The 18581-nt window shown below is 44.2% G+C and overlaps 1 protein-coding gene across 1 annotated transcript in view; it reads right to left on the bottom strand.

Moving 5' to 3' along the window:
- Positions 1-4752: 4752 nt before the first annotated feature.
- Positions 4753-18581, bottom strand: part of MPZL1 (myelin protein zero like 1) — a 22046-nt gene continuing 8217 nt past the window's right edge. Inside the window, exons 6-8 of the mRNA XM_026038544.1 lie at positions 14293-14425; positions 10624-10729; positions 4753-5701 (exon numbers count right to left, since the gene is read on the bottom strand). Coding sequence (XP_025894329.1) covers positions 5600-5701; positions 10624-10729; positions 14293-14425 — 341 coding nt within the window. The 3' untranslated portion in view covers positions 4753-5599. The remainder of the gene's footprint in view (positions 5702-10623; positions 10730-14292; positions 14426-18581) is intronic.

Below are 18581 nucleotides of genomic sequence, written 5' to 3' on the forward strand. Positions count from 1 at the left end.
CATTTAAATAAAGTGCAAGCTTTTAAATTAAACTTGCGTTTCTCATGCTTGTTTTAGGGAAGCTGTAGTGTGTCTTGAAAAGCCACAGACCACAGTCTGATCCCATATTCCCTTATAGGGAATATAGGCCACTGCTGATCAGCGCCAGGAGCAGCGTGGTGGTTGTGACTCAGACTGAAGTGCTCCATGCGTGGGCTTTTACCCAACTTCGATGATCAGCAACAGTGGCATCTACACATTATTCCCTGCTGCTTTTCCTTGGTAGTTTCAGGATACTCTTTGCAGCTTCAGCTGTGTTCCTCTTCATTTGTTTTCTGGCTACCACCATCTTTATCAAGAGGAGGGCTATCCTGTGTAAGTGCCCAGGGTTGTTTTAGCTGCTGTCATCCTCTACATCTAAAGGCACACATGGGCTCATCTATGAACCTTGCTTTGGAGAAAGTGAAAAGTAAACAGCCACAACTCTTACTCACTTCCTCCTCCCTAAGTACACACAACACACAGAGTTCCTGTGAAGGTGTACACTCGCAAAACATGTACTTTAGAACCATCATCTTGGGGGGAGAGAGCAGCAGGCAGTCCCCAGGTGTGGTGTACTTGTGAACGACTGTTTAAGCTTTCTCTGAAAGTCTATACCTTTCTCTACCTTATCCCAGGGAACAAGGTGCCAGTACAAAATCATTCCAGAGCAATGCCTATACGTTACATTGCAAGAGCCCAGCTGTTACTGAGCAATAAAAGGCAGTTGTGCTCAGAGCACGGCATCAGCTGTGCTGTCACAGTGACTCCTTCCAGCTTTGAAAGTCAGTCAGTAGCAGAGCTTGGGGCTTTAGATTCAGGAGAGCAAGACAAGTGAGAGACAGAAGCTTCTTCATCATTCAGTAAAATGGATGCCTTGAAATACTGGAGTTCTGCCATGTCATTATGTTTCCTCCCTCCTTTCCCCACACTCCCTTTTGAGTTACCAAACGCCAGTGTGACAGTGGTAGGGAGGAAGCTGTTCTATGCTGAGAAGAGCTACAGCACCTTGTGGCACAGGTGTCCTCACCTTCTTACCCTCCGCATAACACTGTGTTGTCTTATCCAGTGGAAAGAAGCTTTTTTTTCCCCTCTTGCATGATGTTTTTGCCAGATACTCTGTCGGATGCCCTTTTCCAGAGCTTGTCCTATGGTGAAGCTGGCTCGCGCTGTGTTTCTGCACGCTGCCAGGGCAGCTTTAAGTAGTTTCACGTGCACATCCCAGTTCTCCAGCTTAAGGGGTAATTCTGGGTTATCAGTTCAAAGGGTGAACTCTGCACTGCGGGGAGCTCGCTGAGCTGACAGCGACCACAGCAACTGAAGCCTGAGAGGAAGAGGGAAGGGGCAGTTCAGTCCCCCTCCCTCTGCGGGCCCTAAGCAGATGAGATTTATCCAGCAGACTAGTAATGGGAAAAAAAGTGTATTAAAATATTCACAAGGTTACAATAGAAAACATGAAAGCCAACATTGAAGTCAATTCAAGAAAAAATATCCATGACGACTGTTTTGAGATGAACCTGTAAAAGCAAAAGCACAAACAGTTGCTACACGGGCACTTTGTGTAATCAGGCCATGCACTGCATATCTCGCTCCCTCACACAGATTATACACCCATCTTATAGGTGTTTGTTCCCTTGCATACCTTACAAAAAGAAAAGCATCTGGTCTGTTTCCAATTGTATTTACCACGGTAAGCAGCTGGCTTTGGAGGGAGACAGAACGACTGCACAGCATGTTGATCTCCAAAGGCATTGAGCTGACATTTTTGAGTGCAAAAATACCTTTAAATAAAAGGGTTCATTAGCTAGTCAAGAGAAGGGAAAGAGAAGCCTCAAAGAGCGGAACTGCTGAGCATAGCTAATATCATGATTTTGCAGTATCCCATATAAAATATTATCTAAATATTAGCACCACGGGAGTGTGCTCACGGCCCAGAAATGTTACCCACCTCGCTTTGGCAGTGGTAAAAGATAATTCCATCGCCTAGTACACAAGAGGAACATTTTTGTATTTGAGATCCTAAGCTGCTCTACAAGTAATGTAAAATCCTAAGACAAGATTTCCAAACAAACTGAGGGTATTTTGATTATAAATCAAATAGCCCACAATTCACTTCAATGAATCCACTCTAAGGGAAAGCAGCTCCTGAGTCGCACACACACATTTACTGCAGTTACAAGACAGATGGCTACCTGAACAATTCTCACGGGTTTAAAAAAGTTAAAAACCTAATTCCRGCTTTTCTGATCACAAATTGAAATAGCGTGAAAACTTGGAAAGAAAACAAAACCCTACTGGTCTCCAGTTAGAAATGACACATCATGCAGTGAGTTACAGAGACACATTCGCTCCCCTGCAACAGTTCTCAACACTAATAAATATGCTGACCGCCTCCTCTACAGAAGCACTGCTGAATTCAGAAGGGGAAATGGACATTTAATTCAGAAGGGGAAATGGAGATTTCATGGTCAACTGCTGATTTACTCAGACCCAGACCTTACAGTTCATTTCATTATTTTCTGGTAATGGGGAATAGGGAAGAATAGCACTGACAGTACAAAAGTAAAACTTTTTCCCACCTTGCAGTTCTGTTAGAGGGGAAAAGACAGGCCAAGATGAAGGATGTCTTGTACATTCCTGTCTCCAGGAGGTGCAAGTAGGCTTAGCAGCCAGAACTCAAGGTGGGAATCCAAAACAGCACATTGTCTACAGTGGCTGCGAGGTCTGTCTTACATGTAAATGTCCTTTTTTTTTTTTTTTCCTCACAGCATAAAAAAAGACATATTTGAGATTGATGCTGCTTTTGTTTCACTAAAAACAAAATTAAAACCTGCATGATAAATGTCAAGGAATTCTCTGCAAATCCTTTACATATCATTGGCCCTCCCCAACTCCGTTTTCCAAGAGTTATCGCTCATATTAACAGTTTTATCATTTGTTACCGAGAAAGTAACAGCTGAGAAAGACTCGGCTGTGCTTCACTCGGCATGCCTGCCCACAACACTTGATTTCCTTTTCCCTTTAATTAAGATGATAGCAGTAGAAAAAAAAAAAAGTAGCAGAATTAAATTTTTGGTCAGTGTAACATCAGGATCCAATGGCACAGGCAGACTTTAATTCCTACCTACTACCCATAAAGGCAGCACAAGTCCTCTGTTACATGAGACCCTGCTAACCAAGTTGGCATCAGCATTTGCCAGCACATGTTTACCCTGTCTGAAAGCACCCAGAGGGACAGAAAGTTCTTAACAGTTTTAGTCACATATTGCCTCAAGTTCTTGTGACTTCCACCCGCCTAAGTTACTTCCACAGCTGCACTGTAAAGGCTGTCTATTCCTGGCAAGCAACATCATTCATGATTCCATGACAAAAAAAAAAAGAATTCAACATTCTTCAGACTAGAGAGGGATTAAGACGGGGATCTGATATTCCAGAGGTTGGTTTCTTTCTAAAGAGGAGTTTCTTTCTAGAAAGGGGTCCAACATTTTTTAAAATACTAATTAATTTACTCTGCCTGCACAAAGAGGATCCAAAGAGTCTTTCAAGGCACATCCTCAGTACAGCCTATACTTATGTACCTATAGCTAATCAAAAGCAATGGACGGTGTTTCCTAAAGTCAGCACGAGAAGTAACAGGACTGTGTCCAGATTCTCCAGTATAGCCCAGCATAAGAAAATACAAGTAACAAACAACAACAGAGCCTCTGCCAGCCCTGTCTTCTCATAGCAGCAGGTTTTTGATGATTCCGTTCATCACATTTTTCTTACTGAAAAATATCTGGAGAGAAAGAATGTGCAGATCAAAATGCGGTTTTTCAACCAGCCATCTCAAAATCTTCTCTTTCCTGTTAAGTATAAAATATATTACGAAGCAACAGCCTGCTAGACAGGAAAAGCAGCAGCAGACTCATCCCGATTATAGTGAGGCATTTAACAAAAGCAGGTGTTGTTAGAAAACAAACAGTGATCCTGACAAAGTACTACATACTTCGTGTGCCCAACTTTGGTGGGAGAAAACACAGTTTACTTGAAATAGTTATAAAGTTGCACTGTCACAAGTAAAGTTGCGCTGTCTAAAGTTTCGCTTTTGAATTTACTTGACAATACAGTGCAGTGCAAGCTTAAGTTTGCAGATATCAAGCTGAAGAGTGTTGCGAGCTCACTGGAGGACAGGATGAGAACTCAAAAGAAAATTTTCATTTGAAAATGAAGATGAGAACTGAAAAAGCCATAACAGAATTTCAGTAGAGACAAACAGACTGAAGTAGGAAATAGTAAGATCCAGAGAGAAGGGGTTATAACAATCAAACTTACTGCCACAGAAAAGTCAGCATCACATTAGGATGTACAGAAGAGAAATCCTTCTTCTGTACACTACTCTGATAAGACCTTGGCTGGAATGATAGTCCTAGTTTTGAGCACAAGATTTCTGGATACAAACAGATCCGCTACGGAAAGATCCTCTTCAGCAGAAAAGAATGATCAGAAATCTATAAACCTATGCTTATTCCTGAAACAAGAAGCTGGGAAATAATGCTCAAGTAGTAGGCTTGCAAAGAGGAAGGAAGGAAAGAAACTGTCCTCCACATCCACTGTGCAAAGACAAGTAACACCACCAAAAAAAAAAAAAAAAAAGAAAAATGAAGATATCCTCCAGAGGTCATTTGGCCTGCAGAAAAAAACATCTGTAAGGAAATGACAGAGGTCTAATGGGGCCATTTGGGAGAGCTGAGGGAGTTGGGTAACTTGAAGGTCCCCTGGAGCCCTTTTTTTGTGCTTATAGGAAATGACAGTTTCACAGAAGAAACACACAATTGAAAGGCTCAACAGAACGTGAGGCAGTAACATAGAGCTACAGCTTCCTATCCCTTTAACTCGCTAGCTCCTAGGATTTCTCAGGTAAGTTACTGTTTCACAAACCTGACAGACCAACACTATCCCTGTACTGCAAAGGTCGAAGCTTGAGTGTGTGGGCTCAAAACAACAGTAAACAAATCTGTGACTTGCATTACACAGGTCAGATAGGCCTAAAGGTTTCCTCCACTCGCAAGAGTAAGCCGTAACATTTGTGACAGCTAGGAGTCAGCTAAGCTTGGCTTACCAAACTGAGTGAGAACGTGTGGTTCATATAAGAAGCTGAGAATCTGATCCAGTTAAAATGAATACCTGTGAGGGTCGCCCATTAAGGAAAATTAGGGCCCCTAAGTAAAAAACGACTCTCCAGGTCAATCTAGAATCTTCAGGCATCTTCCAGTTTCTCCATTAATAATCAAGATAAAAATATTTAAGATTTGTGATGTGAGTTTTCACTTTCTCTCTCGTCATACAAGATACAAAAAAGAATATCGGCAATTTATAGGCAGAATTCTTATCGCATTTCAACATGCAACACCGGTATCACTTCTGTACGATTAAATAGACTATTTACACACAATACATATATATCTTTCCCTCTGTATGCACATGCATTGGTCCTAGCCTAGGCATCAAAGGCCACATGTGAGTTCTCAGGGTGTCGGTTTTTGTTCAAGCAGTTCCAGTCTGAATGTGTGTTTTGCTTTGGATAGGTTAGGATCTCCTCTCAGTTCTTCCGAATGTCAGCATAGACCACGGACTCTGATTTGTTAATCTTGTTGCTGTGCTGGCCTCCGGAGTGATCTAACTGCGCGTAAATGACCGGGCCCTGGAAACAAACAAGAAAACACAGTCAGCATTTCTCAGAACACCTCACACTGCCCCTTTCCTCAGCAGGGGCTGCGGCTGAGACCAAAATAAAGCAAGACCACCAAAATAAAGCAAGACCACACAACTTTTCATGACYGCTAATGGCACTCTGCAGCAAGCGAAATGAGCCCTCACCTCCACGAGATCTATTCTGCCACCTTTCTACCTTTTTCTACCAGRAGCATGGCAAACAGCACAGTGTCCTCCCTTGAATACCGTTAAGACTGAATGTCTTTGCACAGAAAGCAAAACATGGAATTCTTTATTCTGAAAAGTAGCTTTTCTYAGATGTTAGGGAACAGAAAAAGATACACAGCTTAGTCGGATGCATGCCAGGTTTAACACTTTAAGGGAGAAACTGTATCACAGGTTTTCTGGAAGACAGCAGAGCATATTTCATGTACTACTGTTCAAGTCTTGCAAATCTCAGCGCAGCCTTAGCCCTGGAACACTGAGCAAGAGGTAGAGAACAAACCAGAAGCCACSTTGTGATAACCAGTCAATGCTCAAGCGAGTGGCGGGATGAAAACTTACACAGCRCTAAAACATTGCCGTAAGGTGAATTCTTACCTCATTTCTGAGCCAATACAGCCCATAGTTAAAGCCCTAAAATTGAATCCTTCCACTTTTGGGCCATCGAGGCTTTCTGGTCATGCCTCAGAGAAACCTGATGCCTGGTGAAGGCCCTCAAACTAGAGCACTCTCCATGACCCTCATGCCTGACTTCTCCACACATGAGGGAAATTTGCTGTTGTGGCTCAGTCTCTTCAGCACTGCCCAACACTAAGAGCCGTGCTCGGGCTTTCCCTYGAAAGAGCCCTGGCAGCAAGCGCCACCCACGCGGATGCACCGGGTGAGCCTGGTTTCAGCAGGCCACTCAAACACAGCAGCGCCTTCCCAAAGCACCACACGCTCCAAAATACGGCCTGCAGGAAAAGGGGATGGCGATTGCTTGAGATGAGGTGAGGACAAGACCTCAGCAGAGCAGACACCTGGTAAGACATTGTCACAGATGTGACCTTTGGGCACAGCAGCACCTGSGCTGCAGCTCCAACCCTGCACACCCCAGCTGGGAGAAGCACGGGGCAGACGGCTGTGACCACGTGAGCTCCACGGAGAAAACACACACAGAAACACGAGCTGTGCGGGAGAGAAAGCCCAGGTGGCAGGGGATTACCAGGAAAGGTCTTTGTTTGGCCATCTGCCCCAAGCCAGCAATTCGAGCTCCACAGCACTTTGAGTCAGTTAATACGAAATCCAACACTACACAAAATGCTAACCACAATACATCACATTTGTTTAAGAAATTCTGATGAGTCACTTCTTGCCAGAGGAGCTCATTCAGAATCAGTTATCACCCTTCTACTTTCATGCCAGGTAAAATATAATTACCCTGCTGCAACCAGCTGGTGGACAGACTGACTGGTGTGATCACCTGATCCAGGTGACACTAGCATTGTTTGGATGTGCTTACTGCCACCTAAATAAACAACAGATTGGCTAACCTAGAGAAAAGGGAAAACAAGATTCATTAGAATGTCTATTTGATTTGTTGCTGATTGATTTTCTAACTGATTATGATCAGTATCRGAGCTGCTGCAAATGGTCACAGCAAAAAAGATCTGTGCTCCACACATCTCCCCTAAGCAGGCTCTGTCTGCACCGAGCTGATGCCACTGCTTCCACCTGAAAAGCAGCCTCTGCACGAGAGACTATCCATGGATGCTTCTGGAGCTCCATCAGGAAAGAGCTAATCCAATGCTTCCATCTTTACTCCACAGCAGAACAGCTCTCCGCGCAAAGGGAGAGAAGAAAATCCATTCTCTGCTAACAGCAAAGCACCTCCTTGCTAGGAGAGCACGGAGGTTGCTGGTCACTGGCTAGCATTTAATGACAGTAGATACAGAGAGAAATCCAAGGGCCTTCTTTCCGCATTTGATACTTCCAGTGACATGGATCTTTAAAAGGGCTCCTCTTACACAAGCACAAACTCAAAAAAGTCCAACCAGCTCAGAATTTTCACCTAATCCCTTACAAACTCACAACCAGAAGTAAGTCCAACACTGCCATATACTCCTCAGAATTTCCCTCAGCCTCATGATGTTCCCAGTCAGAATCGATGGAAAAGAGGAGGCAGATACCTTGCTAAAGTTTATTAGCAGAGTCATGAATTGAAAGTTACAGCAAAAATAAACAGGACTTGTACAGTCTGACCTCTGTGCCTTGGGGTTTGCAATGTTTCCAGACATTCCGGAATCATCTTCAGGTGATTCTAAGAGTTGTTGCAGCTACCTCGGATGCAAGCCCAGGAAATCCATCTCAYATTGAAGCCAGTAGTCCCTACACCAAAAACAGCTCCTTCTCCGGGCCCTGGGTCCAGTGTACAGTGTACAGAACCAGGTCAGAAAGAGCAAAAAYACTACACAGCTTTACTTGGGGGCTTTCTGTGTGCTTAGCACACAGCTAAGCTTTAGTGCTGTCTGCTTCTGCATTTACCAGACCCTAGGATCAGCTTAGCACCTTTGTGCCAAACTGTTCTGTACCTCACAGACTCACTTCTAGAGAAGTGACTCTTTAGGGTCAGTGTTCCTTCAGCCTTGAGACAACACATCTTCCTTACACTTTGCCTGCTAGCACCCCGCTCACTAGCAAGGATATCCATTTGTGAAATGCATGCAGCTCGAGTCTTCATCAGAAAGACTCGTTTCACTCACCCAAGTGATACTAGGGTAGAGTTAATATCACTAGATAAAAAAGATGGCCTAGAGAAGAAATACCCATAGAGATTTGATAGGATGGAACACAGGAAGGAGAGAAGAATGAAAACAAGTGGATTTGACTCAAGCAGCTGAACATCACAAATTTGGATACACATAGTTTCAGTGCTCTSAGGGCCACCAGAAAGGAAGCTCCATAGATGATAGATATGCACCCAAACACAAAAGAAGTGCAGGTTCAGGATRCCACTTCAGAGGAGCCTTTTATTTAACACAGCTGAGAAATTATGTTTCGTGTTCTGTGTTCATGTCTCATTATGTCTTCTGTGTTTGTATATATATTCACACCAGTGAAATGTCAAGCATTCAACCACCACGTGMAAGGAAGCACGCAGGCAGGCGTTCCCTGTTGAGCAAGCAGCACTGCCTGTGGGCCACTGTGGGCCACTGGTACAAAAATGGTCAAGAAAGGAAAGTTCAGTGCTTGAACTGTTCCATCCCGCAACAGTCTCTGGGAATGGCTAGGAATGTGAATATGAACATTTTACCTACACATCAGTTTGAAAGCTACAACTAATTTCTTGATTAGCAAGAAATATCAGGTTTTATATAGATGKAATTTGTTTCAATATGTTAATTTGCATGCTGTTATCATCACTTGGTGAGCTGAGGGTTTGCTTGGAAGAGCGGCAGCTAGAAGTTTAAAACATTACTGTAATCAATTTTAAAATGAGTTTTCTCACTGATTTAAATCAACTGTTTAAATCTTATCAAACCTCATTGTATTGTGGATCTTTTTAAAGACAAGCAAGCAAGTTTGCTTGTTGTTCCGTAAAGACTTAACAGAAGTGGGGCAAAGACTTAACAGAAGGTGGAGAAACCACTTGCTGCTACAAACATTTGCCAAGAAAAGAAAATTCCAATGAGATTCCCTTCACCTGACAAATGGGATTCATCTCTACCTCAACATCCATCTGTTTCCTTATAAAGAAATAAAGCCATTTTCCATATTTGTTTCCTTGGGGTCAAAAGCATTCACACTTTCAAGTTTTCCTTTAGGATTCTATTCCAAAGCATGCTGTAAGCCCAATAAGATGAATTTCAGAAACAAACTGAAAGACCAAGAGAGGGGAGATTAAGATTTATCCAGCTCACTGTGAGCATTATTTTTTCTGTTTAACAAACATCACTGCTATTTTGTTGGGATAAGTGAAGAAATCAGACATCCCCCCTGATAGAGAAATTCCTGAGAGTCAATGCACTGCTCTGCAGAGTTGCAAAAAGGTCACCAATTAAAAAAAGAGTCCAGTTTGGACTTAAATTCAATCAGGATCTATGCCTCTACAGGAAAATAGATGAGGATACACAAATCAAGAAGTAAGAAATGGCTGCAGTGCAAATAAGGAAATTCTGTAACGGATAATCATACATTGTGTAGAATCCCTCTTTGATATGTGCTCTCTCCTCCCTAAGTTGCTTCCCAGAGGATGTTAGTCTAGCCAAGAACGACAGCCTTCCTTCAAAGCCAGCAGAACTTTGCTGACACTAGCAAGAACCAAGCAAAGCTTCTCAGTTACAAAAGCCAGGTGCAGGGAAGCAGAGAAGAGCTCGCAGTAGTAAGAGACATCTTCAAAGTGATTGTCACTGCTTAGTGTTTGCCTACATGTCACTTATTTTCATGTAAAGCTAGCACATGCCACTTAGAACATACACATTCACAGCGATGGAGAAAGGAAGCAAAATTCCTCCTCCACTAAAATCCTAGAAGAGATTAGGCAGCTTTGTAAGGTGTAGTGCAATGTATTAACGAGCTCCTCGTTCCTCATCATTGCCASGCTTGCACTTCACTACCACTTGCGCTAGTTAACACATGCAATCAGAACCCCCTTTCTTATAAAAAAGTACAAAATGGGGCATAAAACTCCACCTCTGCTAACATCACGGTTCTGTTCTTCCAAATGCACTAAGCCTTCTAAGGAGCAGATCCCCAATCCCACTTCACTGTCTGTCCTCTGTGTGCAGCAGACGCGTTCACCACCCAACCCTTCCCACCTTAACAAGCAGCACCTAAATGACGTGTCCCACCCTGCCTCCACCTTTTCCATACCATCTCCTCCACGCTTTGTGAGGGTCCTGCTTTGGAGGGCAGCAGGGAGCTGTTTACCTGGTGCGATCTGACGGGCACGCTGTTTACCAGACCCTGTGTGTCGGAGGGTGCCTTCTGTGGAGCCTGCTTAACCGGTGACATCAAGCTCTCAGAGGGACCGCAGCTGACGAGGTGGCAGAGCAGAGTTTGCAGGACAATGTTCAAGATGCGTAAACAAAAACAAAACAAAACAAAGCAAAAAAAAAAAAAAAAACAAACAAAAAACAAAACGAGTGATGGCAGGATGAAAGTGGTAGATTATGCCAAAATAAAAGTGAACATAATGGACTCTGGAATAAACACATATATTCTCCATCTCTCCCCAGTTATTTCTCTGTCCTTCCTTCTAGAGCCTCATTGGTGAGAAAGAGGAAGGAGCAGCTCTTAAKAGAGGAAAACAATTTCTTCAAAACCCAAGTTCTCTAGCTACTCCCATTTAACCAAGCGAGCCTAAAACCTCACAACCCATACGCCTTYTCTTCATTAAGGTTTCAGATTCAACAGTAACTATTTGCTAACAATATATAAGCTAAATAGTCCCAGTCACTGAGGCAAGGGTTTTACCACTGCTGCAATTTTAGCAAATATTTTCTGGAGCCAACAGCTTTTCCWTAACGCAAAGGCATTTTCTACCTAACTCCACATTAGGTCCCTTGCTGTTGGCTTGGGCAGATCGTCAAAATAAATCTGTCCCCTTGTGTCTGTACAACACAGAATCACAGRATRKYYRAGGTTGGAAGGGACCTCTAGAGATCATCTAGTCCAACCCCCCKGCTCCAGCAGGGACACCCAGAGCAYGGGGCACAGGGCGGCATCCAGGCGGGTTTGGAAGATCTCCAGAGAAGGAGACTCCACAGCCTCCCTGGGCAGCCTGTGCCAGGGCTCTGTCACCCTCACAGGGAAGAAGTTCCTCCTCATATGGAGGTGGAACTGCCTGTGTTGCAGTTTGCACCATTGCCCCTTGTCCTGTCACTGTCTCTAGAATGATTAAGAGTCACAAGCGATATGTGAGCTCGATGCCTCAAAAACAGCTCCTTGCATACCTAAACAGGACAAATCTTGTCTGAAATGTCAGGAAACTGTCCTGTGGTGCAAACAGCCCTGAAAGAGGCTACCAGTTTTCATTCTCTGCTTGCTTTTTTTTTAACACTTCCCTAAAGCAGGACTGAAGAGACCCAGTGGGGACCTGGAGAAAGATCGAATACCGCAGAGATAAGCATGTGAGTGCATACATGCCCTTACATTTATTTTTGGTAGCCTCTGGGCAGTGCAGTAACCTATCTTTAACTGCCAGCTCTATCTGCTCTTACCCAAGCACTCAGGGGAGTCCTGACCCCACTTCCTTGACAGTAAACACAGGAATTCCCTTTGCTACCACAGCCCCCTGGCCACTAAGCATTCTTTTCTCCCAATCGTTGTGGACAGACAGAGTACAAAGCAGGTGCAGGGACAAACAAATGAAGACATCGACGCTCAGCAGACCACCTCCTCGCAGGACAACCATTTTTACTCTTTGGATAAATCTAACCATAGAAGATTTAGCTCCTTGTACCTATAGCAGGGATTAACAAGGACTGCAGACCCACCCATCACAGCAARGGGCTTCAACTCAGTCTCAGAGACAAAGCAGCCCTCTGTGACTAAAATGAGCTGATTATGAATTGTTTGTTTTATTCACAGAATTTCTAAGATCTACACTACCTAAAAGTCAAATTCCGGTTCAAGCAGCTAATACACTTAGAGCACTCAAAACATCAGTTTTCAAACTCCAGAGCAGTCCAAGCCAGATGAGCACATACGGGGAATTTCCTTTTACTCTGGCAAGGAAAGGACTCTCAATTTCYTGTGCTCTAGTCCATGCACTGGCAACTTCGCTGCTGGAAGAGATGGAGGGCAACCATCTGGGGCAAGGAGGAATCCCTCCCCAGTTAGACATGAGACAATGAAACCCAAGCACCCCGTGAAATGCATCATCCCTTTGCCGAAAGATGCCAGCACAAATTACAATGAAGGTATGTTAGCACAAAGCTAGGTGGTTAGTCAGCAAAGGAAGGGGAAATGTGTACAAATACACACAGGTATTAACAGCAACCACCAACTTGATTAGTTACCATGGTGTCTAGCAGGACTGGAAGAGAAGACCCAGCCCTGTTACATTCCCAATCTGGCGTCTATATCAGGATCTCTGTAAGGAGAGGAAGGTAAGCAGGATCCGATCCCAGTACACCAAGGCAGAAAGGAAAAAAAAAAAAACACCAAAGTCAGAGTATGAACGGAGACTGTGGCCATGCAAGGGTTCCAGACACCTCCCAGTGCACCCACCCACTCCAAGGCAGAATTGTTATCTACAAGTAAGTGCATCTCATCATCACCACTGCACACTGGTTAGTGCCATGTAGAAGGAAATACGTAAGTTTGGGATATCACAGCACATCTAATTTCTCTTAACACGTCATGCAGAGTTGGCACAGTCAGTGGAAGCAGTATTAAAACTTCAGAGATTACTTTCCTGAGAGTAGTTAAATCTGCTACAAGAACTCACAGTGCATGAACTACTGCTCCGGACTCAGCATGTGTCCTTCAGCAGGACGGCACTGGGAAGCAGCTCACTCGGAAACAAGACATGCAGACCTCGTCACACACCCCATGGGTGTGTGACACTGCAACCTTCTTGTCAGTTCTTAGGGGAAGGACACATGCAAAAAGGAAAACCCGGGCTTTCCACACAGCTTGGAGCACACACAGCCACCTTCACTACAACCAGCCTTACCACTGGGCAATGGCCAACTCAATCTCTCTAAGCTCTCCAACTGGCAAAAGGACAGGGCAAAGTTCATTTAGAAATCCCCATGAGTCTATTTTTGTAAAATCAAAGAAACTGCTGGGAGCAAGGATTGGTTTCTTGTTTTGTTTTGTTTTCTCGAGGTGGGGGAAAGAACAAGAGAAAATTATAAATCTTGCTTTTGTTTCTAAGGTTACATATGCAACAATTTTCACTCTTTCTTAGAGAAGCAAATGAGCAGTTAATTAGAGAGAAGGCAAAAGGAGTGCCACCAACATCAAGTTCCATCACCACAAGACTCAGCTCTGCCTTTGCTAGGTCYTGAAGACTTCTCATTTGTGCTTCATTTTAAAGACATCCTCCTAACAAGAAAAACCTTGCAGGGATGGGATCAATTAACTAAAAAACAGACTGAATGAGAATGGATGCAGAGTGGTTCTTCCTTCCTCAATTGGAAGAGTGGTGATGAATGGAGCTTGCAATTATACCCCAGGATCAGGAGCAAGACACTGTCAACTGAAAATYAAGTCTTAATCTCAGCAGAGCAGTTCCTTAAAACTGCACATGTGGTGGGTTTCTTTTTTGGAGGGAGGGGGAAGTGGGGCAGGAGGGCAAGTGGACCTAGGAGATCTCAGATTAAATGCTGTTTGAGCATACAACCTTGGCGCTGTAAAACTACTTCACTATTCAGTGATTTTCAGGTGCGACTCATGATCAGCAGGTCTCTTTAAGCACAGCACAGAGATAACCACTCCAGGCAGCTGACCAGTCTTTCCCATGGCTATGTCTTATCCCTAACCGTGATTGCTAAGACTTGACTCAAACAACTCCTATCCCCTCTAGCCCTCCCACTGATCCTACTGCTGTTCCTCACATCATTCAGGGTGAGGAGGGAAATCTCTTACCCAGAGTAACGTTTTTTAGAGTTGTTCTTTCTCACGACAAGACACACGACAATAGAGATGAGCGGTGAGACACCCGTAACCGTACCGATGACTATCCCCGCCACCATGGCAATGGGGAACGCTGGCAGGCTGTCTGGGGAGAGAAGGGAAAAAACATTCAACTCTTCTGCAATCCCTGATTAACAGCAGTGCAAACCACAAATGCTCTTGACTTTGCATTCTCCTAGAGCAGGAGCTGCTTTTGTCATGTGTGGGAATGGAAACATGCAGCCTAGACGGTAGYGAGAGCAGGCAGCCAGCAGACTAATGAATGAACTGAGCAGACACCAGGAGTGTTCTTTAAGTCAACACCATCCAGAAGAAAGTACAGCTTAAAATAAGAGCTTTGATTGACATGTTAAAAAACACAAGTGACAGTGAAGACAACCCTACCTCACCCTGCGTCTGAGAAACAAAATTACGTTCACCTGGGGAATTCCTAGTGAGGTCAATAGGAAAACAGGGGCACTCTTGACCTACTGAGTGAGAGCACTGAGAGCTGGGTGTTGGTTGGGTAGCATGCAGATAGCCCAGACAGACGCTTACAGGAAGACAGCACTGCTTGTCCCATGTTTTCCACACTACACTTTCTAGGGGAGGGGAGACCAAGCAAGAGCAGCCAGGAATAAAGCCAACCAGAGAATGAGTAAAAAAGACTTACAAGGTGAAGGACACACAGACTGCTATTATAGCCTTTCCCGGTATCAAAATTGTAACAAAGCTGTGTAGGGKTTTTTTTTCATCATAATTAACACAAAACGTCTTAGGCTGGAGGCCTTCTCACAAGACTGCATGCTACACTAAATACCTGCATCAAATACAAGTGAATCAATGTAAGATGCAACAGACAAAATGCTGGATCTAGAGCATCTTTCTCAGACGCTTCTGTCCACTCACACTCACACAAAGCATTCCCAGCAAGCTCAGAACCTGCAGATCAAACCCATTTTCAGATACTTATTCAGCAGCAGCAGTACAAGAAGTATGCTGAAACAGGAGCATCATACTAAGAAAAGGCTCACATTTATCACCATTCATTTTGAGTTTAATGACTTCTGGAAGAAGGGTTATCTGATCCCTAGTCCTTTCACTGATCAAGTCATCATYCCACCAAGTATCACCACATGGACAGTTTTCCTGGCAACACTTCAGTGTTTGAGGCCAATTCATAACAACATGGCAATTTAAAGTTTGAACACAAAATTGAAGATGAAGTCCTAAGTGCCACACTGTAGAGGAAGGCATCACTTTACAGAATCTTTGGGGCAGCCCAGAGACACATCTGCTATTAAGGAGAAGAGTCCAAAAAATGGTTAATACTTCTCAGGTACAGAAGACAGAGATTGTGTATGAGCCACATACAAACACACTTATTTTGGGGCCTGTAAAAAGTAAATCCCTTAGTTCCTGGGTTTGTCACTTTTCCAGGTACAGAAATAAATGGCTACAAAAGCATCCAAACACATAAATTTTTGTTAATAGACCACCTACTGCCTTGCAAGCAAGGAAAAAGACACACACACACTTTGAGAGCAAGAATTTAAGGGGCAATCTAAAACTACTCTACAGATCATCCCCTTAAAGAGTAATACTGAAAAAAAAAATTAAAAAGATGGATTAACTGACACTACCTACTACACTATGCTAGATTTTTTAGATTTGTCATTCTTTTGACTCAGTAATTTTTTGACTTTTTTTTGTAAAGGGAAAACTTATGCTGTTTACAGAGTTTTGAAGAAGGTATAAAATGCACTTGTTTGCAAGTAAAGTCAGTCCCGCTTTATTACTCTTCAGAGCAGACTTTAGCACGCTACAGAGAAGCTCGCTCGCTCACAGCTCCGTTTCCTGACAGCGCAGTTCAGCGGAAGCCTTCCCCATCGGGTTTTCTTTCTGTTGCCCGAGCTTGGAGGTGGAAGGGTGCTGCAGGACTGTGCTCCCAGAGATGGAAGCTCTCTGCTCTCTGCCCTTCAGCAGGCTGAGTTACTTGAGGAGCTTGGCGGCTTTGGGAGCTGTTGCAGCAGCAGCAGCAGCAACGCAGCGTTCAGGGGATGGAGAGCAAAGTGAAACCATCCTGCCTGCCAGTGAAACAGCAGGATGTGACGCAGGCTGCTTTGGGAAGCCCTGGGCTGCCTCYGATGGATGTCAGGGTTGGCAGGTAGGGCTTTGTTCAGTCTTCCTGTTCGTAGCCAAGCCGCTGTGTGTCGTGTATGATGGGAACAGGAGCACCYGCACGCGTGTGCCCAAGCGTTTGCAGCTGTGCACGTGCAAGACCCCAGAGAGGGCAGCGCCGTGGGGCTGCTGGGGTGCAGGGTCGGCAGCCTGCTGGGGTGCAGGGTCCGCAGCCTCTTCTTTGCTTCCCTGTCTCCGGCGCCGCCTCCATCCTTGCAGCTTCTCCTCCTAGGCTGCCCCAAGGCTGCTAGCGGGGCACAACGGCTTCACCTCCACACCAAGGCCAAAGGATGTCCAGGAGGTCTTTGCACGGCGATCGAATGCAAGACGTGGACGCTSTMGCGCGTSTCAGCGCAGGGATGAGTTGGGCATGGGCGGCTCCTGGCTCTGGAGACCATCGAAACTCGGATTGCTCCTACMAGTATTTTACCAGCAAGTGTAGGAATGATGGGCCATAGAGACCTAAGTGCCTCTTACTGCAGCAGGGAGCTGTAAGCTCTTGCTGATTTTTCTAAAACCCTTGGCGGTAAGGGAGAGTTGTTACTGTTGTTCATGTAATGCTTGGGAAAACCCTAAGGATTTCTGCTTGGAGCTAAAGCTTCTTAAGATCACAAGAYGTAAATCATTTAAACCATAATATGTAGAGACAACTTCTGTGGTTAGCAAGGGCTGTTCTGCTGCCTATTCTGAATACCCTGCCATCCTCTCCTCCTGGTGGGTATCTATACAGGCTTCCTCCACAGAGGCCAATACTAGAGCACCTTGTTGTTGCCCCTCGCAAGATTATCAGCACTAACACACAGGTACCTCGGAGCTGGGAACGGAGGCAGGGCCRAACTGCCTGAAAAACAGTAACTTTTTCTCTTGACTGCTTTTGTGCAACCTGACAAAAATGCTACAGTTGGTACAAAGGAACCAACAAGAAGCACAGCACGTTGCAATCTACTTATATTTCTGTTGAATCTTTGGAGTTCAGAAGTTTTTGATCAGTCCCATTAGGTCAGCGAAAACTACATTAAGCCTGTAGGCTGGATAGGTTGATGCTGTGTAATGGAATTGCTGGGACAAGTGTATTTGCTGTACTGCATCTTCTACAGTTTGTGCTTGGAGAAAAGGAGTGATTGTGCCTGTGTGACATCCTCCTAAAGCCACACTTGAAGTAGTCAGTACCTCCCTTCCTAGGGACGATACTGATGTTTTGTGGTGGAAAAGCTTGTGGATGTTGCTCTCACTACTGCAGCTCCCTCAGGCTGTTCCTTACCACGTGCATGGGATGCCTCCAGTCAGCCATATTCTTGTGTAGCTTTCTTCTGTGTTTTTATTTTAATTCCATATAGGCTGCTCAATTTACACACACATATATACACGCACACACCCCCTCTCACACATTTTATGAAACAGGTAGGAAGCCAAAGTTTTCTAATGCCGGTAAGTATGGCTTCACAAGCCCTTTTCAGAAAATAAAATGATCTGTTTCATACAGAAGTCAAACTTCAAAGAAAAGGAAAACTGAGGGGGCAGAGAGATGGRAAAAAAAAAGCAGAGGTCCCTTTCAACTCAAATAATTCCATGAAAAGACGAGGTAGCTAAAGACTTTGCCTCTAAAAGTAAAAGTACAGGGAATTATTTCATGAGCAGTGGTACAATTGTTCTAGCAACAGTAYCTTTTTTAATTAAATATGTGTATACACAAGGGTATCTTCTCTAATGTACAGAAATCAAACAGGAATATCAGTAGTACTACTTATAAATTCACCATTTATTCTTGTCCTCTGTATATATTCATTTAGAAATATGATCACGGTGAGAACCATCTTATTACAGGAATAGAGACAACCTGGCTGATCTCCTCCTCACCTAGGGCAACAAGATGTTTTGGGTAGCTTAAGGAAATGAAAAGTCAATTTGACATATGAAGGYAAAATGCTCTTGAGCTGTGGGAACTGCTATTAAAATGCTGATCAGAAACCCTAAGTGACTATGCTAGTGCACTGCTGAATGGGGAAGGGGCCTTGGTGACGGAGGATGCCGAGAAGGCAGAGTTACTAAATGCCTTCTTTGCCTCTGTCTTTACTGCTAAG

This window comes from Nothoprocta perdicaria, unplaced genomic scaffold (assembly GCF_003342845.1).
Source record: "Nothoprocta perdicaria isolate Ctin4 unplaced genomic scaffold, notPer1 scaffold_212, whole genome shotgun sequence".
NCBI classification, from domain to species: Eukaryota; Metazoa; Chordata; class Aves; order Tinamiformes; family Tinamidae; genus Nothoprocta; species Nothoprocta perdicaria.